General features: G+C 34.4%; 2 protein-coding genes across 3 annotated transcripts; both read right to left on the reverse strand.

Moving 5' to 3' along the window:
• Positions 1-10,392: 10,392 nt before the first annotated feature.
• Positions 10,393-12,274, reverse strand: LOC106345421 (scopoletin 8-hydroxylase-like). Its single transcript, XM_013784620.3, has 4 exons — positions 11,862-12,274; positions 11,367-11,608; positions 10,840-11,164; positions 10,393-10,759 (listed from the first exon to the last, which is right to left on the reverse strand). Exons 1-4 carry the CDS (start codon positions 12,120-12,122, stop codon positions 10,514-10,516), a joined length of 1,074 nt encoding a protein of 357 aa, XP_013640074.2. The 5' UTR covers positions 12,123-12,274; the 3' UTR covers positions 10,393-10,513.
• A 5,991-nt stretch (positions 12,275-18,265) lies between these two features.
• Positions 18,266-19,647, reverse strand: LOC106345422. Of its 2 annotated transcripts, none has more exons than XM_013784621.3 (4): positions 19,139-19,647; positions 18,924-19,055; positions 18,636-18,800; positions 18,266-18,541 (listed from the first exon to the last, which is right to left on the reverse strand). In XM_013784621.3, the coding sequence occupies exons 1-4, from the start codon at positions 19,460-19,462 to the stop codon at positions 18,431-18,433; spliced, it is 732 nt and encodes a 243-aa protein (XP_013640075.2). In that variant the 5' UTR covers positions 19,463-19,647; the 3' UTR covers positions 18,266-18,430. The 2 variants fall into 2 exon arrangements, with proteins under 2 accessions (XP_013640075.2, XP_022573223.2); XM_022717502.2 differs by having other exon boundaries at positions 18,266-18,544.
• Positions 19,648-22,453: the final 2,806 nt, after the last annotated feature.

Raw genomic sequence — 22,453 nt, forward strand, 5'->3', positions numbered from 1 at the left:
TCTGTTTAGCAAAAATATCTTTTGAGACTAACTAACCAAATGTAGCATTTTAAATATATTTTGCATTTATACAAAACATCTTTGATGTATAATCTTATATTTACGCGTCTTTCTCTTGGTCTTGTTTTTGTATGATCAGGAAAATTCTTTTGAAGGTCCAGCTTAATACCAATAATGTAACGTACATATTTTGATGAAAACTGAAAAAAAAAACACAATTGTAACAAAAACAGCAACCAAACTGATTTAGTGGTATACATGAAAAAAAAATACGTAGATGAGAAAAGTTGTTTGATAATCACGGGCTTGATTATCACACGCTTTATACAATTGGTGTATAATAATAGTCTATTGATTTTGTGTAAATCAGATTTAATTCTGCAGACCAACATAAACTGATGTATATTTGGTATTGAAACACGTCATTTTAGGTAAAGAAAACTAAATAATGATATTAAAAGTCAGTGGCACAAACTTGTAATTGTTAGGGAAAAGTTAGAGTTCATTTAATTTTGTACTTCAATTTTAATAGATTACTAGATATTAACCCGCACATCCGTGCAGATATATTTATATTTTTAAATTAATTTTTAAAATATTAAATATGTTATAAATAAATATATTTAATATCAATTTTAGGTATATAATTTTTATTTTAAAAATTTTTATTTGTTGAAATTTGTTTTATGATATTGTACAAATCATATTTTAATGAAGTATTTTTGTTTATTTATTTGAAATGCAACATCAATAGTAATAGTTTAATTTTAAACATTAGTTTTATATGAATTAATAAAAAAAATTATTAGCTTCTTCGTTTAGAAATTTTTATTCTCGAAATGTTTTTATGTGAATAAAATTTTAAAGTATTATTTATTTAATATATTATATTTAAGTTTAATGTTTTTATTTTTACTAAAATATCAAACATTAAATGTTACAACCAATAAAATATTATTTATTTTGTTTTATTTAAAAATTTAATATGATAATTTAAAAAGAATTAGGCTATACTATTTAATTTCAAATTAGTTACTGAAATATATAAAATATGATCTATATTAAATATGATAAACAGTCAAATGATAATTACCTAATGACAATATAATTATCTTTTCTTAGAAATGTTATTGTTTAGATGTATATTTTTTTTGTTAGGAGAATATTATATATGAGTAATTTTAGGATGTTTATTAAATTTCTAATGAATGGTCTAACATAGACTGATGTATGATAAATAAAAAATAGGACTGTATTTTAATAGAGTAGATGGATTGTAGCAGGATAATTAATATGATTTGGGACTAGCTAGTGTGAAACAAATACGTTGATGTTGTCCATACATAACATAACAAACGTTATGATCATACATAATACTAATTCAAGATATGCGTACGAGAAAGGCAATCTTTTGAATTGATAATAGAGTTTGCTTATTCGGTGTGCGAAGCGTTTTAGGATATAAGACAAGTTTTAAAATAAACTTACGAAAATAATTGTCTAATATGATATATCAATTTCACTAAATATACAAATCTAACATTGTAAAAGAATAAGTATATTACGTAAATATGTTATATTATATCATATGAAAAAATATATGAATTTAGAAGGTGATTTACTCGACTTTCGTAGAAATATTTATGTTTTAAATAAGTCTAAACCACTAGACTAAAAATTATTTTAAATTTTTAGGATTTTAAGATAATCATATTAATCGGGAGCATGAGGTGAGTGACTTTTTGTAGGCACGCCTCTATGCTTATTTAAAAACGTCATTTATCGTTGAATTATTCGGATCCCAGTTAAGAGTTTTGGTTGAGTTTAACTGAAAAAATTATACTCCAACTCGTTAAACAAAGAAAGGAAAATGTCAACAGACAATGGGAGTGATTGATTGGGTTGTAACTGTAGAAAATCTACTTTACCATTTTATCTGTAGGATTTTTGATTTAGCTTTAAGTGATGTAGTTTTAAAATTTTCTACAGCTAAAAAAATGAGGTGATTGATTGGGTTGTAACTGTAGAAAATTTACTTTACCATTTCATCTGTAGGATTTTTTATTTAGCTTTAAGTGATGTAGCTTTAAAATTTCCTACAACTAAAAAAAATGAGGTTTTAGAAAATAAGATTTTTACAACCATTTTTTATGTGTTTTTGCTGTAGTTTTAATTTTTTGGTTGTACCTTTAAAAACTAAGATAAAATACGATTGATAGTATTTAAGATTGTAGATGAAAATTAAAGCTAAAGCCACTTCCTACAACCCAACCAATTATCCCAATCGCACGAGATTTGAAATTCTGTAAAACGTCCAACGTCACAATGTTTGAAATTAATCAAATTAAACACACCCACGTCATAATTAGAAAAGTTTAGAACTTTACCGCTTATGCCAGACCGACTTCCTTAAAAAAAATACCATACATTTCGCATCTATAAAACTAGGGGTGGGCACTTTACCCGATATCCGAAGTGGCATCCGAATCCGATCCAAAAAACCCGAACCGAAATCCGAACCGAAGTAGCAAAATACCCGAATGGGTATTGAATAAGGAGAGATTGGATACCCGAACCCGAACGGATAATATCCGAACCCGAATGGATATCCGAAGATAACCGAACATATGTATAATTAACCTTATATTTCTAGTTTATATCTCTCATTTTATAAAAAATATTTATATTGATACTACATATACTTTAAGTTCATATGATATACATACAATTACGGAAAAAATGATTTGCTACTCACTTAAAATGCATGTCAAGTTTTTTATTTCAAAAATAAGCAAAAAGTTACATCCAAAATTAAAAAAATAACTAAAGTAATGCCTTTTTAGTTTTAAAATGTTATGTCCAAATATATTAACCATTCAATCTATTAAAAATAAAAAAATTAGTTAACTGAAAGTTCTATTTTTAAATACAACAAACTTGAGAAATGAAAATTTTAATTTTTTTTTTCAAAATCTAAATATCCGAACCCGATCCGAAATAACCGAATCCGAACTAAAAATAACCGAACCCGACCCGAAGTACATAAATACCCGAACGGGTTCTAGACCTCTATACCGAAATACCCGAAAATCCGAAATACCCGATCCGAACCCGAACGGGTACCCGAACGCCCACCCCTATATAAAACGATCTAGTAGTTCTCAATATAATTGTCGTTTCCTTTTTTATAGTCAAATAAAGATTGTGTACGATCTTAAGATAGAACCGGCTAGACGTCTAAACCGAAAATATAGTATGCCATTAAACGAATGAAAAATGGAAACAGTAAGTTCAAATTAATTAAAAGAACCCTTTCTCAAAAAATAAATGAGAAGATAAGTCTTGATATATAAATTGGAAATCCTTCCAGGGGGAAATAAAATCATATGATAAACATTGGGAAAAAAGCCAAATAAATCCTCAACTTTCAAAATTAAGCCAATAAGAGCCTCAACTAATTAGTAAGCCTTTTAAGGGTCTGACTGGTTCAAACGCAGCAGTTGCGGTTGCGGCTGCGGGCGTTTGCGGATGCGGGTGGTTGCGGTTTCTAGCGGTTTTAAGAGATTTGTACGACTGGTTATGCGGTTAGAAATTGGTGCGCTTGCGGGATACTTATGACTGGTTAACTACCAAATACAGCAGCGGTTAAATAATAAATTAACAATATTTACATTTTATATAATTATAAAAATATCAAAAATCATAATATTATAATAAATATGTAAATTATATTTTCAAAGTTATAGTTTTAAATTTTTTAAATTATAGAAAATATTTTTATTTTAAAATTTTATAATATTAATTAAAATATAATAGATATATTTTAGTATTTTTATAATTCCATTTTAAAAATTTTATTTTTATTTTTATTTTTGTATTTATATGGTTTTTTTTAAAAAAAGAAAAAAAAATTATCCTCCCGCAACCGCCCGCAACCGCAAACGCTAGCTGGAACCAGCTTTTGATTTTAAGAGGTTCGGAGCGGTTTGATGCGATTTGTAGCGGTTTGTATGATTGTTTCGAAACGCTGTCAACCGCTACCAATCGCAAAAGCTGCGTTTGCGGGTGGTAGCGGGAAAACCAATCAAGCTCTAAATCCCATACTTTTGAAATTTTCCCATTTAAATCCCGAATTTACTTTGACCAAGCCATTTAACGCATTTTAAAAGTCAACTGTTAAAAATATATTAACAACGTTAAACATGGAGATTACATCGTTTTAGCCTAATGAAACTCTCCTTAAATCCCCAATTCTCAAGCCCTAATTTCCAAAATTAGAGATTTTTTTTCCCAAATCAAAATTCTTCTCATCAGTGCCAAACTTATGTTAATTTTGATAAGAGAACAAAAGACTTTTTGATTACTTGTGTGTTCGTGAGGTTCTGACACAGAAGCCTTTTTGGCTATTCTTTTGAATATGGGTTCATGGTCTTTTATTGTTTGCGTTTCTGGTCAATTTTCTCTTCGTATTGAAATATGTTAAGCTGTAGTTAAACATTGCGTAAGTGTTGCTCAAAAAAAAACATTACAGTTTACAGTCTATTAGATTATGGTTAAGTGATGGTTTAATAACTGGTTTAGCTTCCTTTTACTAAACCGGTTGTATAAATACATCCTCTTGTACATTGTAAACTTTAACTTGAGCAATATACTTTTTCCTTTTCATCGTAACAAACTTTCTCCATTGATCTTGAGCTCAAGTTCTAATATGGTATCAGAGCCAATCTGATCTTCGTTCTTCCGCTTCGTTCTTTCTGGATTCAAGCTTCTGTAGCTGCGATTCAGTCTGATTTCATCTTTTTTTTTCGTTTTCTCACTTCTTTTTCTCGGGAAAATCAGCTCGATCTTCTTCGCTTAAGCGCATTCTTCATCTCAATGAGTCTCTCGTTACGGCGCCTGATCGATCTTTTTGTTGAGCTGTATCTTCCCATCCTTTTTGCGATTTATCAGTTGGTTTCTATGATAATCGCGATTCTGTTTCTTTCTTTTCTTTCTCTTTGATCTTCGATTTGCGTATTCTCTTCTCGCGCAATCGTTTTCTGGTTTTCCAAATTGATTCTTGTTTTCTCATGACGACTCCTGCATCAACGATCCCTCTCTCCGACGATAATCCACCTGTTTCGGCGTCACTTCTTGATCCCAATTCCAATCCTCTGTATGTTCACAATGCCGATCACGCTGGTATCTCTCTTGTTTCTGAAAAGCTAGCTGGTTTGGGGAATTTTAATACTTGGCGTAGATCGATGATCATGGCACTGGGAGCTAGGAATAAGGCAGTTTTTGTGGATGGTACTTATCTGGAATTATCTGAAACGCATCCGGATTATGCATCTTGGTCACGTTGTAACAATATCGTTTGCACATGGATTGTGAATGCTGTCGAGAAATCCATCGCCAAGAGCATAATGTACCTTCCTACGGCTCGTCAAATGTGGCTTGACATCCATGATCAGTTTAAGCAGAGTGATGGACCAAGAACAGCCGAGATAAAGCAACAAATTTTTGCGGAGGTGCAGGGCTCTCAAACTGTTAGTGAATACTACACTCGTTTGAAGCAACAATGGGAGGAGTTGAAGAATCATGAGAGTCCTTATACTTGCTGTTGTGGACGTTTTGATTGTTCGAGCATGAAGAGGATTGCTGAGGGAGAGGAACAGGACAAGATCTTGAAGTTTCTCACGGGGTTGAATGATACATTCACTGCTACTCGGGGTCAGATACTGATGATGGATCCAAAACCGAACATTTCTAGAGTGTTTAATCTTGTTTCACAAGAGGAGCGACAGAGATCTATGAAGAGCACAAGTGTGGTAGCGTTTCAAGTTTCTCAAGGAGCATCTAATGATGAGATGGTTGCTGCATATCACTCTGGTTATAACAAACAGAAGCAGCGCCCGATATGCTCTCACTGTGGCATTGCTGGTCACACTGTTAACCGCTGCTACAAGCTTCATGGTTATCCACAAGGATATAGAGGTGCTACGGGTTCCTCCAAGTTCTCTACTCAGGCTTCTTCTTCATCTTCTTCTGTGAAGAGTCAACCAGCTGGCTCACGTCAAGAGAATATTGCGAACGTGTTGGTCAAAGATACTGGTGGGATTGATCTTTTGGACCATCAAGGTGCGTGCTTGGGGTCTGTCACTACAGCACAAGTCAGTCGATTTCTAAGTGTCTTGGGGGCTCATCCGTCGAGTCTCAATGACAATGTTTCTCAGGCTTCAGCTAGCACTATTAATCATTCTGATGGAACAGTCTCTACACCAAAACCACAACCCCACCTCGTCCCCCATTTACCGTTACCTCACCCTTCTTCAGGTACCACTCATTACATCAATTCTCATTTTGTTTCTGCTGGAACCAATAATGGCCTTACCTTTCTAAGTGATGCGTGGATCATAGATACTGGTGCTAGTTGTCACGTTAGTTCGAACTTAGGTTTGTTTCATTCAACTAGAACCATTAGTAACACATCTGTCACTCTTCCTGATGGAACCCAAATTCCGGTCACAACTTCTGGTTCCATTACTCTCTCTGAACATTTAACTCTTCTTGATGTCTTATACATTCCGCATTTTCAATTCAATCTTTTGAGCATTAGTGCTCTCACTCGCAACAGTACTATTGCTGTTTTGTTTTCTTCTCATTCATGTTTCATTTTTCCTAACAATCCATTTCTCCTCCAGGAGCATACTCTGGATTGCACGATTGGGAAGGGTAACCTCCTGCGCAATCTGTATGTCCTGGAGTCTCCTACACTTTCTTCACATTCCGCGCATTCTTTGTCGGTTTCTACACCTTCTTCTATGGATCTTCCTCTTTTACAAGTCTCTGCTGATGTGTGGCATCAACGCCTTGGTCATCCTTCTCAAAACAAGATTCAAGCTCTTTCAAAACTTTTGAAGATTTCTTCGGCTAAGATTGATCATAGTAGTTTGTGTTCTGTGTGTCCATTAGCTAAGCAAAAGCGTCTGTCGTTTCCTTTGTCTCCTCATTTGTCCAAAACTCCTTTCGATCTTATTCATATAGATATATGGGGTCCTTTCTCGACTACTACACATGATGGTTATAGATATTTTTTAACTTTGGTCGATGATTGTACTCGTGCTACTTGGTTATATCTTTTAAAGGATAAGAGTTCGGTTTCAACAATTTTTCCTGAGTTTCTTGCTTTTGTTCATACTCAATATAAGACTCATGTTAAATCCATTCGTTCTGACAATGCCCCAGAGCTTGCCTTTACTGATCTGTTGCGTGAAAAAGGAATTATGCATTACTTTGCATGTCCATTCACACCTCAACAGAACTCTGTAGTTGAACGAAAACACCAACATATTCTAAATGTCGCTAGAGATTTGCTGTTTCAATCAAAAGTACCATTGATATATTGGGGAGATTGTGTTCAAACTGCTGTGTATTTGATAAATAGGACTCCCTCACCGCTTTTGAATGATAAGTCTCCATTTGAACTTCTCTCAAAACAGATTCCTTCATATGATCATCTAAAAGTGTTTGGTTGCTTATGTTACTCTTCTACACTAGCTAAAGATAGAAATAAATTTACTCCTCGTGCTGACGCATGTATTTTTCTTGGTTATCCGAATGGCTATAAAGGGTACAAAGTTTTAAATATCACGTCTCATTCGATAAATGTCACTAGAAATGTTGTTTTTCATGAAACAGTTTTCCCATTTCATAAATCTACTGATTCTTCTACTCATGATGATTTCTTTGCTCAGGATGTCTTACCATTACCTGTTCCGGATTCTATGTTTCCTGCTTTCTTTGACTTGGGTTCTGATATTGATTCTTCCATGTTTCCTGATCCAACTACTATTAGTTCTTCCAACATTTCTAATCATTCGTTTGATGCGTCTCTTCATCCTTCTGTTTCTACTTCTGTTCCTTCTTCTTCTTCTTCATTACCATCAGGAACTAGAAATGAAACTAGGACTCGTCGTCAGGTTAAGGCACCAGCTTATCTAGATCAATACCATTGCTATCTTTTACAAAAAGTGCCTATGGAACCAGTTCATCCTACTCATACGACTTCATACCCTATATCTGCATTTCTTTCTTATGATAAATTTGATGAAACACACCGAAACTTCATTCTTTCCATAACCACCACCAAACCACCCCAAACTTACCAAGAGGCTGTTCTATCTGAAGAATTTAAGAATGCTATGAAGTCTGAAATGACTTCTCTAGAAGAGACAGGGACTTGGACTGTTTGTGAGTTGCCTGCAGGTAAACACCCGGTTGGTTGCAAATGGGTTAATACTTACAAGTATAAAGCTGATGGTACTGTGGAAAGACCGAAGTCTCGTCTTGTTGCCAAGGGCTATACTCAGTTGGAGGGTCTTGATTATCTTGACACTTTTTCTCCGGTTGCGAAACTTGGTACACTTCGTCTTCTCTTAGCTGTTGCAGCAGCTAAAGGATGGTCTATTCAACAGCTGGATATAAGCAACGCATTTCTCAATGGTGACTTGGATGAAGAGATATATATGCGGCTTCCTCAGGGATATGAAGAACTCACTGGAAAGAAGTGTCCTCCAAACTCTGTTTGTCGGCTCCATAAGTCTCTTTATGGCCTTAAACAGGCTTCAAGACAATGGAATCACAAACTCTCTAGTGTGATCTTGGGTGATGGATTTGTTCAAACACACTCTGACCATTCTCTCTTCATCAAACACAATGAGAAGGCTTTTCTAGCAGTTTTGGTCTATGTCGATGACATATTGATCGTCTCCAACGATGACTCTGCTTCTGCTACATTCATGAATGTCCTCAAGTCGGCATTCAAGTTACGTGATCTTGGTCAAGCTAGGTACTTCTTAGGCTTTGAGATTGCACGTAACTCCTCTGGAATTTCTTTGAATCAACGGAAGTATTGCTTGGAGCTATTGGAAGAAGCTGGAATGCTGGGTTGCAAGCCTGTATCTGTTCCTATGGAACCTAATCTGAAGCTTTCGGCTACTACTGGTGACGTTTTACCGGATGCTTCTGTTTACAGGAGGCTAGTGGGTCGCTTATTATACTTGACTCACACAAGACCTGACATCACTTATGCTGTTCATAAGCTAAGTCAGTTCATGTCTGCGCCTACGACTGATCATCTACAAGCAGCATACAGAGTTCTTCGCTATCTCAAGAATGATCCAGCTCAGGGTCTTTTCTATTCTGCAACTTCTGCGATCAAACTCACAGCTTATTCTGATGCTGATTGGGCTTCATGTCCAGATTCTCGTCAATCTGTGACAGGTTACTGCATGTTCTTAGGTGACTCGTTGATATCTTGGCGTGCAAAGAAACAACCTACTGTTTCCCGGAGTAGCTCAGAGGCAGAATACAGAGCCATGGCTGATGCTACTTGTGAACTTATCTGGTTGACTGCGTTGTTGATTGAGATGCATTGTGCTCCTGTTGCTCCTGCAACCTTGTTTTGTGACAATCAGTCAGCGTTATACATTGCGTCTAACCCGGTCTATCATGAACGCACCAAGCATGTTGAGATCGACTGTCACATTGTTCGGGAGCGGTTGCAGAGCGGCTTCATGAAGGCTCTACATGTCCGGTCTGAGCTTCAGTTAGCTGACATATTCACTAAGGCTGTTCAACCAGGTTTGTTCAAGAGTTTAGTAAGCAAGATTGGAATTCATAGTCTATGCATTCCATCTTGAGGGGAGGGTATTAGATTATGGTTAAGTGATGGTTTAATAACTGGTTTAGCTTCCTTTTACTAAACCGGTTGTATAAATACATCCTCTTGTACATTGTAAACTTTAACTTGAGCAATATACTTTTTCCTTTTCATCGTAACAAACTTTCTCCATTGATCTTGAGCTCAAGTTCTAATACAGTCTTTTAACTCACATTCAAATTCAAAGACAATGTAGCTACATTAACTTCAGTTGTGTTATGTTAGATCACTAGAACATAGCCGTGAGGTTCCACCTGATTGTGATGATGATGTATATATGTTCCTCTTTTGCTTTGGCTTGAAAGCTGGTTGTGTTCTCGTTCATAATATCCAACTAAGTAAGGATATTTGCAATTATTTTTTTAAGAAAGTTTATGTTTAGGTCAATGTAGTTTTAATATCTGACGGTGTTAATATGTTTTTAACAATTGACTTTTAAAGTGTGTTAAATAGCTTGGTCAACAGAAACTTGGGATTTAAATGGGAAAGTTTTTAAAATATGGGATTTAAAAGGCTTGCTAATTAGTTGAGGCTTTTATTGGCCTAATTTTAAAAGTTGGGAATTTATTTGGCAGTTTTCCCGATAAACATTAGTTAGGTCAGACTAGCACTTAGAAATTTTGGTTTAGAAGACTCAACCATGCAGCTAATATGCATGAAAAATTCATAAAGTTGCGTCACGTTTTATGGAGTGCAAACGAAGAAGGAAGCATTTATTTATTAGGTTCGAACAAACATAAAAAAGAAACAACGTCGCACATTTTAGTTAATTTGGCACGTAGAAACTGATAAAAGTGATAATAGAATATATCAATCGGCACGAGCAAAGTCGAGAGATTTCTTGCCGTCATGTGGTTGGCCGAAAAAGTTGTTCATGTAGTCTTGAAATAAGAGTTCTTTGTAACGAGCCACCCCATCATGCTTCACCACTTCCGGCAACGGACCTATCTTCTCCGAGGGATTAGGTGCGGTAAAAATTGGTACGGAGACTCTCGATCCAAAGTTTGTGGTTCGAACCCTATGTTCAGCACTTTTGTACTTCCCATTGCTTAGAATCTGTTGATAGATTTTTATATATGCATTATATATATGGTTTCAGACATTCATTTTCAAAGGTATCTTTAACGATGAGAAACCTGCAAAGTATCGCCAACATTAATGACTAAAGCTCCATCGAGAGGAGGGATCTCGGCCCAGTCACCGTTGTCTAGTTTAACGTAGAGACCACCAATGCCATCTTGTAATAAAACGGTCAGCATTCCCATGTCCGAGTGACGACCGACGCCTATGCTGAGCTCGGGGCTAGGACAGGTTGGGTAGTAGTTCATGTTGACCATCTTAGTCCCCATCAAACGGTTCATTCTCTCTTCTTCGAGTCTCACTCCTACATCCTCCATCAAAACTTCAACTACTCTTTCCACCATTGCCATAGATGATTTTAGGAAATCAAGTGCCACCTCTCTGTCACACATATACAATATATACCTTAACTTTCACGAGTTTATAATTTAAAACTAACTTCAGTGATTAAATCGATGAATATCTCTCATATAAATAGTTTACTTGCCATCTCAGTTCAAATTAGCATGCTCTACTAAAATAATTTTCATATATACCTGCATTAGTATAACACAATTGAAATATTTTTACTATATATATATACCTGCATTGTGGAGGCCAGTGTTGAAGAACCTCGTGGTCATTGGTGTAAAGCATGCTCACATAATCCTTCCACTCAATGGCCTTCTCTTTCTCTGGTACGAAGCTCGTTCCGTACTTAACTAGCTTGCTTGGACTCACTTCTTTTAGGTAAATAGCCTTCTTCTCAGGAGGTTGTGCAAAAAACTTATGAGCCGACGTTTTTAGCAATTCAAGCAGCTCCACCGAAACACCATGGTTCACCACCTGCCATTTTCATTTATTCCACAAATTATATCTACTTTTATTAAGGATGCATTTTGTAAGAGGCTGATATATTAAACATACTAAATATAATTATTTTTTTTGTTTTATGTATCTAGCGTCGGTATCCTGGTCAAGTATACATATTCACACGCATATATTTTATTGCTCCTTTCTTTTTTGGGGTTTGGTTAATGATATTGCAAGAATAGAAAATATTCTACACTAAAATTGCTATGTCTATGCCATTACTTACCTGGAAGAAGCCAAGTGTCGCAGCAGCTTCAGTGATCTGTTTGGACACCTCCTTGTGGCGTGGACCGTCTAGCTGGAAAAGATCGATTGGCTGGGCAGCTTCACACGTACGGGCATGTGGGGTCGCGATTCGCTCAGAGAGAGGTTGGACGAAAGGCTGTGGAACACAAGACATGCCAGAGTCTATCAGACCCTTCACACCATTACCTTGTTTGACAACGAAGTTGAACAATGTGGCTTGGTCCTCGTAATTGACAGCCATTGTGTATATTTTCTTCTGTTCGAAAATGAGTGTTGAGATGTCCTGAGAAAAGGGTATAAATAGTGACAAAATATGGAGATGGTTACTTATTTTTGGTCTGAGAGAGAAGACTAACACAAGAGACTATGTTTTAAATGTAATTGATGTGGGATCACGTTAAAATCACTTGGTACTCCCCCAGAACTGGTAGTTGATCCGACTAATCACAAGCATGTATAATGCCAAATTCTTTTCTGAAAAGAATCTTTTAGCAAGTAAATGATAGAGTGATGACAAGAAAGATGAATACGAATGACTGGTTTAAATATGTTTGATGACATATAGTTGCATGTCTTCTCATTTTTATTTGATTTTATTTTTTGTCAACTTGTTTGTTAGTATTTTGTCAACGACTATGTACCTCATCAATGGACACATGTTAATACACATACAAGTAAAGTTGAATCAATTCATTTTCTAGGTATATTAATCTTCACACAATCAGTGCTATTTTAAAGTAAAGAACTCACGACACTGAAGTTCTTACCTGCTAATTTCTTTCAAGAGACATACAAGGTATGCGTCATGCCATTCAAAACAACAATAAAAATACTAAGTAGGTATAGAAATATATATTTTTCTTTAATAGGTATAGAAATATATGTTTGAGTGAGTATATAATATACTATAGACATACTCTTTTACAATCCTGGTAGGCTTTCTTTTTTGTCTACTAAATAAAACTCAATTTGTCAACCAAGTTGCTTTGGTCTAGCGGTATAGGAGCTCCAGATGGAGTGCCCGCCCCTGGGTTCGAGCCTTGGCCACTGCAGAATTTACATATGGGCTGCAGCATCCGAGACCGAAGACCGTTACACGGTGAGCCACATGGTGACGCCCTGGCAGCGTCCTTGCTCACTTCGGTCTCTAGTCTGGACCACCTCGGTGGGGCCAGAATACTCGGTTAGCAAAAAAAAAAAAAAAAAAAAAAACTCAATTTGTCTAATACTATAAGTTTTCAAAAAAATATCTGATGATAAAAAGTCACGCTTGATAGTTGATACTACACTAGTACACTGACTCCCTGAGGTATGAGCCATGCCTCTCCCCAGGTTAACTTTTTCGCAATCAAATAGTATGTCTTTTGAGATCAGAAGTCAACGCGGTTCTTTAAAGTTAATTTTTAATGGGCCTAAAACTAAAAGCCCAGTCACGTTGAAGAATTAAGTTCAATTAGAAGCCTAGTGAGGAGGATGCCTAATTTCCGAAGCCTAACTAAAACACCGAAGAAAAACACACAAACATATGGATAAAGAATACAACAACTAAAAAGAAAAATATAAACACACAAATTCCTAGTAAATTTAAATATGACTGTCTTCTAGGAAAACTAAGATTTTTTTTTGGGTTACGAAATTTTGTGTTCCTTGATAGTTTAATGTAATATAATCATATTTTTTTGTTGCTAACAATTATATTACTTAATATGGATTATTTTAGTTGAAAAGACGATAAATATAAATAATTGTACTAAAGAAACTTCAACTGATGATGTATCAATGGCTTATATTTTTATTTTAGTATGTTTTAATTACCTGAAGTTAAAGCTAAAGCTACACAGTTATATATTCCATCTGTTTCATAATAAGTGTCATTTGAACTTTTTTTTCTTGTTACAAAAAAATGTCACTTTACAATTCCAATCCAAATTATATTTACTTCCAGCTGAAAATTAATTGAAAACTGCATTGATTTTATAAATAATTTTATTTATTTCAAATAATATTGGTCAAAAATGTATAATTAATAACAACTTACATATATTTCTGTCACCTTTTTAATATGTGTAAAAAATGTCAAAGTGATACTTATTTAGAAACAAAGAGAGTATTTTGAACTAATTTTTGCAGTATCGCTTTTTGATTCAAAATGTTATTAAATTTTAAAGGCAGAGTATTTTTTTTGTTCAAAAAAAAAAAAAAAAAAATACTCTGCCTTTAAAATTTAATAATATTTTGAATCAAAAAGCGATACTGCAAAAATTAGTTCAAAATAATATTGGTCAAAAATGTATAATTAATAACAACTTACATATATTTCTGTCACCTTTTTAATATGTGTAAAAAATGTCAAAGTGATACTTATTTAGAAACAAAGAGAGTATTTTGAACTAATTTTTGCAGTATCGCTTTTTGATTCAAAATGTTATTAAATTTTAAAGGCAGAGTATGTGAATGGAAAACAATACTACAAAAAAAAAGGAGATGGGAGAGGGATGTCTTGTCTGGAAGAGAAAATCGCGAAAGAGACAACGGAAGTGAAATCTCACATTTGGGTAACAAGATCGCTATTGTTACACAGTTGCATGCAATAAGAAGCCTAACGACGTCCCTATTTTTGATTAGCTCCCACTTTCTGATTTTAACTTTGTTAATCATTCTCATGATTGGATATTTAAGTGACTTTTAAATTATATAAACTAAAAAGGTAAGATTTCCCAGCTCAGTGGGAAGGGTCAACCCATTTGCATCTAGTCTAGTAATTCATAATTTCTATAAAGATTCTGTCGGACCCTCACCTGTCGTGTGGCCATCGTTGCATTCATTATCTTATTTTCCAAATTCCCACGAACTATGCGCAGTTTGATATTTCGAACATATTAATAAATTCAATTGCTAAATGATTAGTAAACATGTGGCTCTCTTGATCGCAGCGTTGTCTCTTCATAGGCTGCAACACAACTTTGATAAGCTGCTTAAACCTATGTTTATTGATTCCCCTAATCAAACTCATCAGGGGCGAAGCCAGACACAATATTCAATGGGTGCACATCTAGTATAATTAAAATAAATGTGAAAAGGGGTATCGAACTTGAGACATCAATGGGTGCACAAGACACTCTAATCATCTTTCCTAACTGATCTTTTTGAAAATTTACATACTAAATTTAAAATATCAATAAAATTAGGGGTGCACGTGCCCCCATTGGTCATGCACTGGCTACGCCCCTGAAACTTATCATCTCATAATAAAATAATTAAACAACGAAATGAACAACATTTGTCCATAATAGCTGCATTTTCATTTATAATTTATTTTTCCTTTTGGTAAATATTGGGAGATCTAACATATAAACTACAATATGCATATACTTAACTAAACCTAATTTCTAAACTAATATGAGATATTATATATCATGATAAGTTTTTGATTGTAATATATTGATATATATCATTAATCTTGACCATTGGATTAAGATCGATTATCTAGATATCCCGTTAATAAACATTTTTAAGCTTCAATTGGTGACCATAATTTAGGGAAAAAATGATGATGAATTTGTTGTTTTTCAAAATTGATACAAATTAAGTTGATTTTTTTGTCAAATTAAAAATATATGGACCCCACCATATTCATATATGTTCCTCATATATTGATGAATTAATGAAGAGTATTTTCCACATCTAAATTTGATGAGGAACAAACATTTCTCCATATTTTTTTTTCAATTCAATTCCTTAAATGGAATTTTGTTCAACATTTTTATGTTCATTTCATTCATTTTTCTGGTCACCAACTGAAGCCTTATAGTTCTTTTTAGCTAAACTCCAAAAATATCATTAAATGTATAAAATAAAAAAAATTCATCCTTAAAATGTACAAAAGAACATAATTGTTGACTTACTGAAAAACAAAGAAGAATAAAATTATCCTAATTTGCTATCATTTTCCGAAAAATATATAAAAATTAGTAAAATGCATAAAAACATAAACAATATAGATTCAGGCCAGGATTTGGAATTGGGCGTAGTAGCTCTCCCTCCCATTGAAGGGGTAAGTTGTTGATTGTAGCTTTCGTTTTCAACATGCATAGAGAGCGACCTTCACTTCTCTAACGGTAACACAGGCTTTATGAAATTTGGAAAATCCAACACCGAATCTTTGCAACATTTTTAGCGAAGTGGACAAATAAACGCATCACAGTATGTGAAGGCGCAATTCCTCCAAAATACAAATTACAGTTCACAATTTAACCAACTATAGCGTTATTTCAAGCACTTAGTTGAGGTATTATAATAGCCTAGTTAAGTGCTTCATCAGCGTGAATACTTTTATAATTTGTACACTATGAGAATTCTTGTATCATTTGAATTTTAACGAATCAACTCCTATTGCCTTTTTCTGTTCAAGTTGACATATGTAAAAGACAAAAAAAAGTTTGAGATAGTGGGAATTCACTGAATTAATGAAATATGGGTAAACACTGATTATCTTTCTTGAAAAGTGACAAAATGGAAGATAACAATTAACGATTACTTGATGCGATTTTTATATACACTTGGTTTTGACTTCAGCATCTACGATCGATTGAGTAATGTGTGTACCCAAGTCAAGAAGCAGAGTCAACTCACTTCAGTTACATCAACGTAAAATTTTCTATGATAAATCAAGATCGTAAGACTATGTATCCGTATTGAGAAGGTTCACTACATACAGTAAAAATTCTATAAATTAATAATATTGGAAGTATGTTATTTTATTAATTTATATAGTTATTAATTTACAAAATATTTCTTTTTTTAGTTTTTTCTATTTTTAAATATTTTATTTATAAAATAAAAATTTATTTTACCGTATATACATTAATTAAATTTTAGAAATTCGATTCTCATATTGTTTTATTATATTATTTTTTGTATATTTTTATGTTTAATAGAATTTAAATTTGGTTTTAGATATAAATTTACTAAATATTATCAAATATATTGAAATGTTAAGAAAAAATAGAAATAATTTCACTGTGAATATAAAACCAACATTATAATTTTTAGTTTGTACTTATATAAAATTTATATATAGATAGAATATTAATTTATGATTTTAATAGAAACATATATTTATATAGGACTTACTAAAAACTTATTTTATTATTTTATTGATTGTGTCATATTTTCAACCGGTTCAACTCGGGATCGAGAAAATTTATTAACTTATAGTGTGTATTAATTTATCAAATATTAATTTATAAATTTTCTACTGTATGAAATGATCATGTTGAAAACTCTCTTCTTTAGATTTTCTTTACATTAATTGTATGACATTTTTTGTAACGCCACTTCATTAATTGTATGACTAATTAAAAATCTTGAGAAATATTTTATATTATTAGTTTATATATTTGATTGATTTATAAATCCATATATTATTTATAAATCCAAGTAAAATATGCAAATCCTGAGGGTTTTCTTCGGATTTGAGTTTTTGTATTTTTAATATAGATTTGAAAATCACAGAATCAATAACACTAGATTTAGTTCGGATTTTCAAATCCATTAAAATACAACAACCAATAACCCCTACTAAGACTCGCACTCTAATATAAATATGAATAATATAGCAAAATTGATTTAAGTCTCTCTGAGTAGAATAGTAGTATAAGATGTCGGGCCAACAAAAAATTAAAGAAATAACAAAAATATACACATATATTCGTCAAAGAAGAAAATAAAGGGGGACAAATTCAGAGAATATAATTTACAGAGTTTGAAGCCTTATTATATATGTTTGTTTCAAGAATTATATGTCTTAAAAAGTGATTGGAACTTGGTTCCGTATCATGTCTCTCCTCCACACACTCTCTCTATATCTACACTGACTATATACACCCTATCAATCTGCTTTAATCGATCATTGCAAGAATTTTGTGTACAACTTCTTATCATGTTTCTGTGTTTTGTTATTAGACCAATTAATCCGCATTATTCTTTATATCCATTCATATATAAGCATGGAAAAGAAAGATAAGAAGGCCACAAGCTATGTAACGTTTCGTCATTCGTCTTATGATTAAAATTTACATCATATATTCCTTAATAAACATTTGTTCCGTGAATCCTCTGGTTAATTAATCTTTTATCGACCTACCAATTTATTCGAATCGTAAAAAAGTGTTGCTTGCCATAAACAATCTCAACAATCTTTTTAACCTCCCCAAAAGAATCATCTTTTCTTAGATTTACTGCAAAAGCTAATAGTCTATTTTTTTACCTTTTTTTTAAAATTACATAATAAATTAAGAAACGGGAATATTTTGCTCTTGTATTGAGATCGTTATTGGCTGAAATTATTCACACCGATGATGTGAAGTTCTTTTATTTATCTACTAGGCAGAATCTTCATGTTCATTAACCACATGACTAATTAAGTACATTATGATATAGATCTACATCAAATAACTAAGCTGCTTATAATTAAACTAAACTAATCGATCAAATTTTATAACTAGCGACATTAATTATTGATTTGGAAGTAGGTAAATGATAGTAGGATCAGAAGCTCCATGTGCTTGGATTATGATCATCTCCAGGAGCGTCCAATTCACAAGGAAAAGAAATCAGATTAGACATTGCTTCGTTAAGCCATCCATCATCGTTTTCCATCTGCTAAAAATTGTGATGCAATATTCTAATTAGTTCTACATTTGATTATGTAAATAATAAACTGCTCTGGAATAATAAAATGAATTTATAATACCTGGATTAGATAGTCGTCGGATCCAGAAAATATATCTTCTTCTTTTTCAGAATTGTTGTTGTGAGTTTTAGACATGTGATATTGTTGTTCACATGTGTCATTGTTTCTAGCAAATCGTCCTCGAACACGAACACGCCGGTCAGCTAGGGTTTTACGGCATACATACTGCATATATATATTGTATTTTTAAATCTCTAGTTCTTATATATATCTCTAGTTCTTATACAATTCATAAACATAAAAAAAGGAAATATAAATTTACTATAAGGAGTGTATATATATACATACCTTGATGGTCTTATTGAAGTTGCGTTGGTTCTTCTTTTTCAAGTACCTCATGATTCTCTCTTTACGTTCTTCAACCGAATAGCGTCCCACTTTTGTGTTCTGCTCAGCTTGTATGCCTCCTTCACTAGATCCCTGCTTCATAAAAATAATTTCTTTGATGGTTTCTGGTAAACAATAATATCCATTTAAGATAATATTTGAACATGCTTATATACCCAAGATTGCTCTCCAAAGGGCTTGATTTCTGGTGAAAAGCCGTAGTATTCTTGATCACCACCATGAAAATATTGTGTGGCATTGTTCACACCCATTTTCTGGTAATAATAGTTGTACTCCTGCATAGGAGCGTCAGAAGTTCCAAAAACTTGGGGATAAAATGTGGATTCTGGGATAGAAGATGCGTTGAAGGGGAGGTAACCGTCGTCATAGTAATTGGATAGAGCTGAGACGTCAGGACATGAAGAAGAGCCGTGAAACTGTGAAGAAGTGTTGCCGGAAAATGTGAAATCGGCGTAGAACTGAGGAAGAGATGATGCCATGAGAGAAACAAGTTTTGGGGTTGTTTTGAGGAAATGAGAGTGTGTGCAAGTGTGTATATATATAGAAGTGAGTTTGTGTCAGATGTTACAAGTTTTTCTTTTGTTGGGTTCGGGCAGCCTGACCGAACACACCAGACTTGCAGTTAGTTAGTGAGACTCTGCTCTGTTAATAACTTCTTACACTCTCTTTTCATGCTGTCAAAGCCTCTTTCTGTTCTTCATTTTCTTACCTTGCTCATCTTGATTATTACCAGCTCATTCTTCTTTTTTGTTATGTTTTAACTGTTTCTATTTTCGTATTTTTCACCTTTCTTTCTTTCGCGTCCTTCACATTTTCTTTTTTCCTTCATTTCTCTATCTCTTCTTCTCTCCTCGCTGCGACGAAAGGCGAAATCCGATGCGACCGATGGGTCTGTTCGACGCCACGGCTGCGTCTCAGTTGGTGGCTGTCGTCGACGATGGCTAACGACGGCCTCTCTATCTGTTGCTCTCCTCCACCAAGGAAAACGGTGACATCTCTCTCCGTTTCTTTCCTCTCCTCGGCGAAAGGGGAGATCTCTCCCGATCGGTGGTTCTGTTGGATGATCAGGCGACGTCTCCGTCGGTGGCTGTCGTCGAGGAAGGGCCACGGCGATCTCCCTATCTGTGTCTTTCCTCTCCTCGGCGGAATCGTTACGAGCTCTATCTCAGGCGAATCGAAGGTAAAGATTTGTTAATATGATGCATGTATTTGATTTTGATTATACATGTATTTGATTTAGATTTTCTCGAACAGTTCGAGAATTTTAATATGAGGAACATGATAAATTTGGAATTGATTTTTTTTGTCATGTTCTTGTGAGATGGAATGATCAAGAGCCAGACGATTTTTCATTCAAAAGGCAGAAGATCAAGGGCTACATGTTAAAGGTAAAACCTTTTGTATTTGGTCTGGTGAATTGGATGAAGCATTGTTAATTACATTTGGTGGTTTGTGGTTTGTTATTGTTGATTTTTATTCTCTGGCGAGCTCGTGTAGATATATATAAATATTTGTTTTGGTTGTGATTTGTTCCTTTCCTCTCTGTCTTTAGGTTGTTTGATGAAGATGCAATGGCAAGGTTCGTGAGACAAAAGTCCTACGCTTGCTGATAGAGGTAAACCCCTCTCTTTGCTCTTGTGAATATGATAAAGCATATTGTGGTAGTGTAAATGTAAATGTTGATGGTTAGGTTAGGTGAACACTGTAATAAATGCGATGGTTAGGTTATGGTTGTGTAATTAAGATAATAAAGTGTAGTTATGGATCGATAGATATCTATGGTCTTGTGTGTTAATTGCGGTAGATATATGTCTTCTCGAACTGGTTGTGATCAATGCTTCTCTTCCTCCATTTAAACTCTGTCTTTGTCCTCTCTCTTGTTCCTTTTCTTGCCACTCAAGGTACCGCTGATTCAGCCTTCGACGGCGACACTCCTGCTGGCCGTCGGGAATGAAAAACTTGGTCACCAGCGGACGATGTGTTGCTGATCAGCTCGTGGTTAAACACGAGCAAAGATCCAGTTGTTAGCACCGAGCAAAAGTCAGGCGCTTTCTGGACAAGAATAGCAGCCTACTTTGCTGCAAGTCGTCAAGATGGTGGCTCCGACCAGAGAGGGGCTAGTCATTGCAAGCACCGTTGGCAGAAGATCAATGATCTCGTCTGCAAATTCTGTGGAGCCTATGAAGCTGTAAAGAGAGAGAAGACATCGGGTCAAAACGAAAATGATGTGCTCAAACTTGCGCATCAAATATTTTTCAACAACCATAAGAAGAAATTCCTCCTTGAACACGCGTGGAAGGAACTGAGGCACGACCAGAAGTGGTGTGAGCTTTCAACTGCTAAGAATGAAGGAACCTCTAAAAAAAGAAAGGGCGAGGACGGTGGTGATTCTTCAACATCTCAAGCAGATTCTAAGAAGCGTCCACCAGGTGTTAAAGCCTCAAAGGCGAGTGGTAAGCAGACGGTTGATCAAGAGAAGCAAGTGAAGGAGTTTGAGAGGATTTGGACAATCAAGCAGAAGGAAATTGATGCTAAGGAACGCCTGACTAAGATGAGCCTGCTTGATAGTCTTATTGGAAAAAAAGAGCCTTTGGCTGAGTATGAAAAGTCCCTTAAGAAAAAACTAATCAATGAATTGTTCTAATTGTAGTTTTTGTGCTGTTTGTTGTTCTGTTTGTTGTTGGCTTTCAGTTTCTCGTTTCACCGGATGTTGTTGTTCTGTTTAATCAAGTTCTTGTAATGCTACAATGTTCATGTTTAGTTTAATCAAGTAACCTTGTTTCTGTTGATATAGCTGTTGCTGTTGTTCCTGTTGTCACTTGTTATATGACACTGATGTTCCTGTTTTATTGTTTTGTAGTCTAGTATCACGGGAGTGGCGACTTGGACAAGAACAGGAGAGAGTGGAAAGGCAGACAAGACCACACGAGTATTGTATCACGGGACTTGTACTCTTGCATTGTTTTGGTCACGGGAGTTGTACTCTTGCAGTGTTTTGGTCACGAGTCTTTGTAACGATCTATCACGAGAATGCATGTATTTTTTCACGGGTCTTTGTAAGACTTATAAAATGTAACGAGACTTCTATCACTTTCTTCATTCTCTCAATTCTCTTCATCAAAACAATCCGTTCTCATTATTCTCTCAATTCTCTTCATCAAAACAATCCGTTTCTCAAGTTATAAACAATCAGTTCCCTTTATTCTCTCTATTCTCGTGTTATCAATATCTCTCTTTTAACCTCATTATCTCATCACAACCACACTTATAAAAATCTACAAAATTTCATCTAATGGCATCTTCCTCTCATAACAATTTAGAAGACTCTAGTTATGATGCGTTCGATCAATATTTTGATCATCAATTCGATGAAGCATTTGAGAATTTGTGCAATACTTTTGGTGATCAAACAGAAGAAAAGAAAACAAGAAAAAAAAGAGTTTTTATCGAAAGAAACCGTGAAGAAGGTC

The sequence above is a fragment of the Brassica napus genome, chromosome A5, assembly GCF_020379485.1.
Source record: "Brassica napus cultivar Da-Ae chromosome A5, Da-Ae, whole genome shotgun sequence".
In the NCBI taxonomy this organism is placed as follows: Eukaryota; Viridiplantae; Streptophyta; class Magnoliopsida; order Brassicales; family Brassicaceae; genus Brassica; species Brassica napus.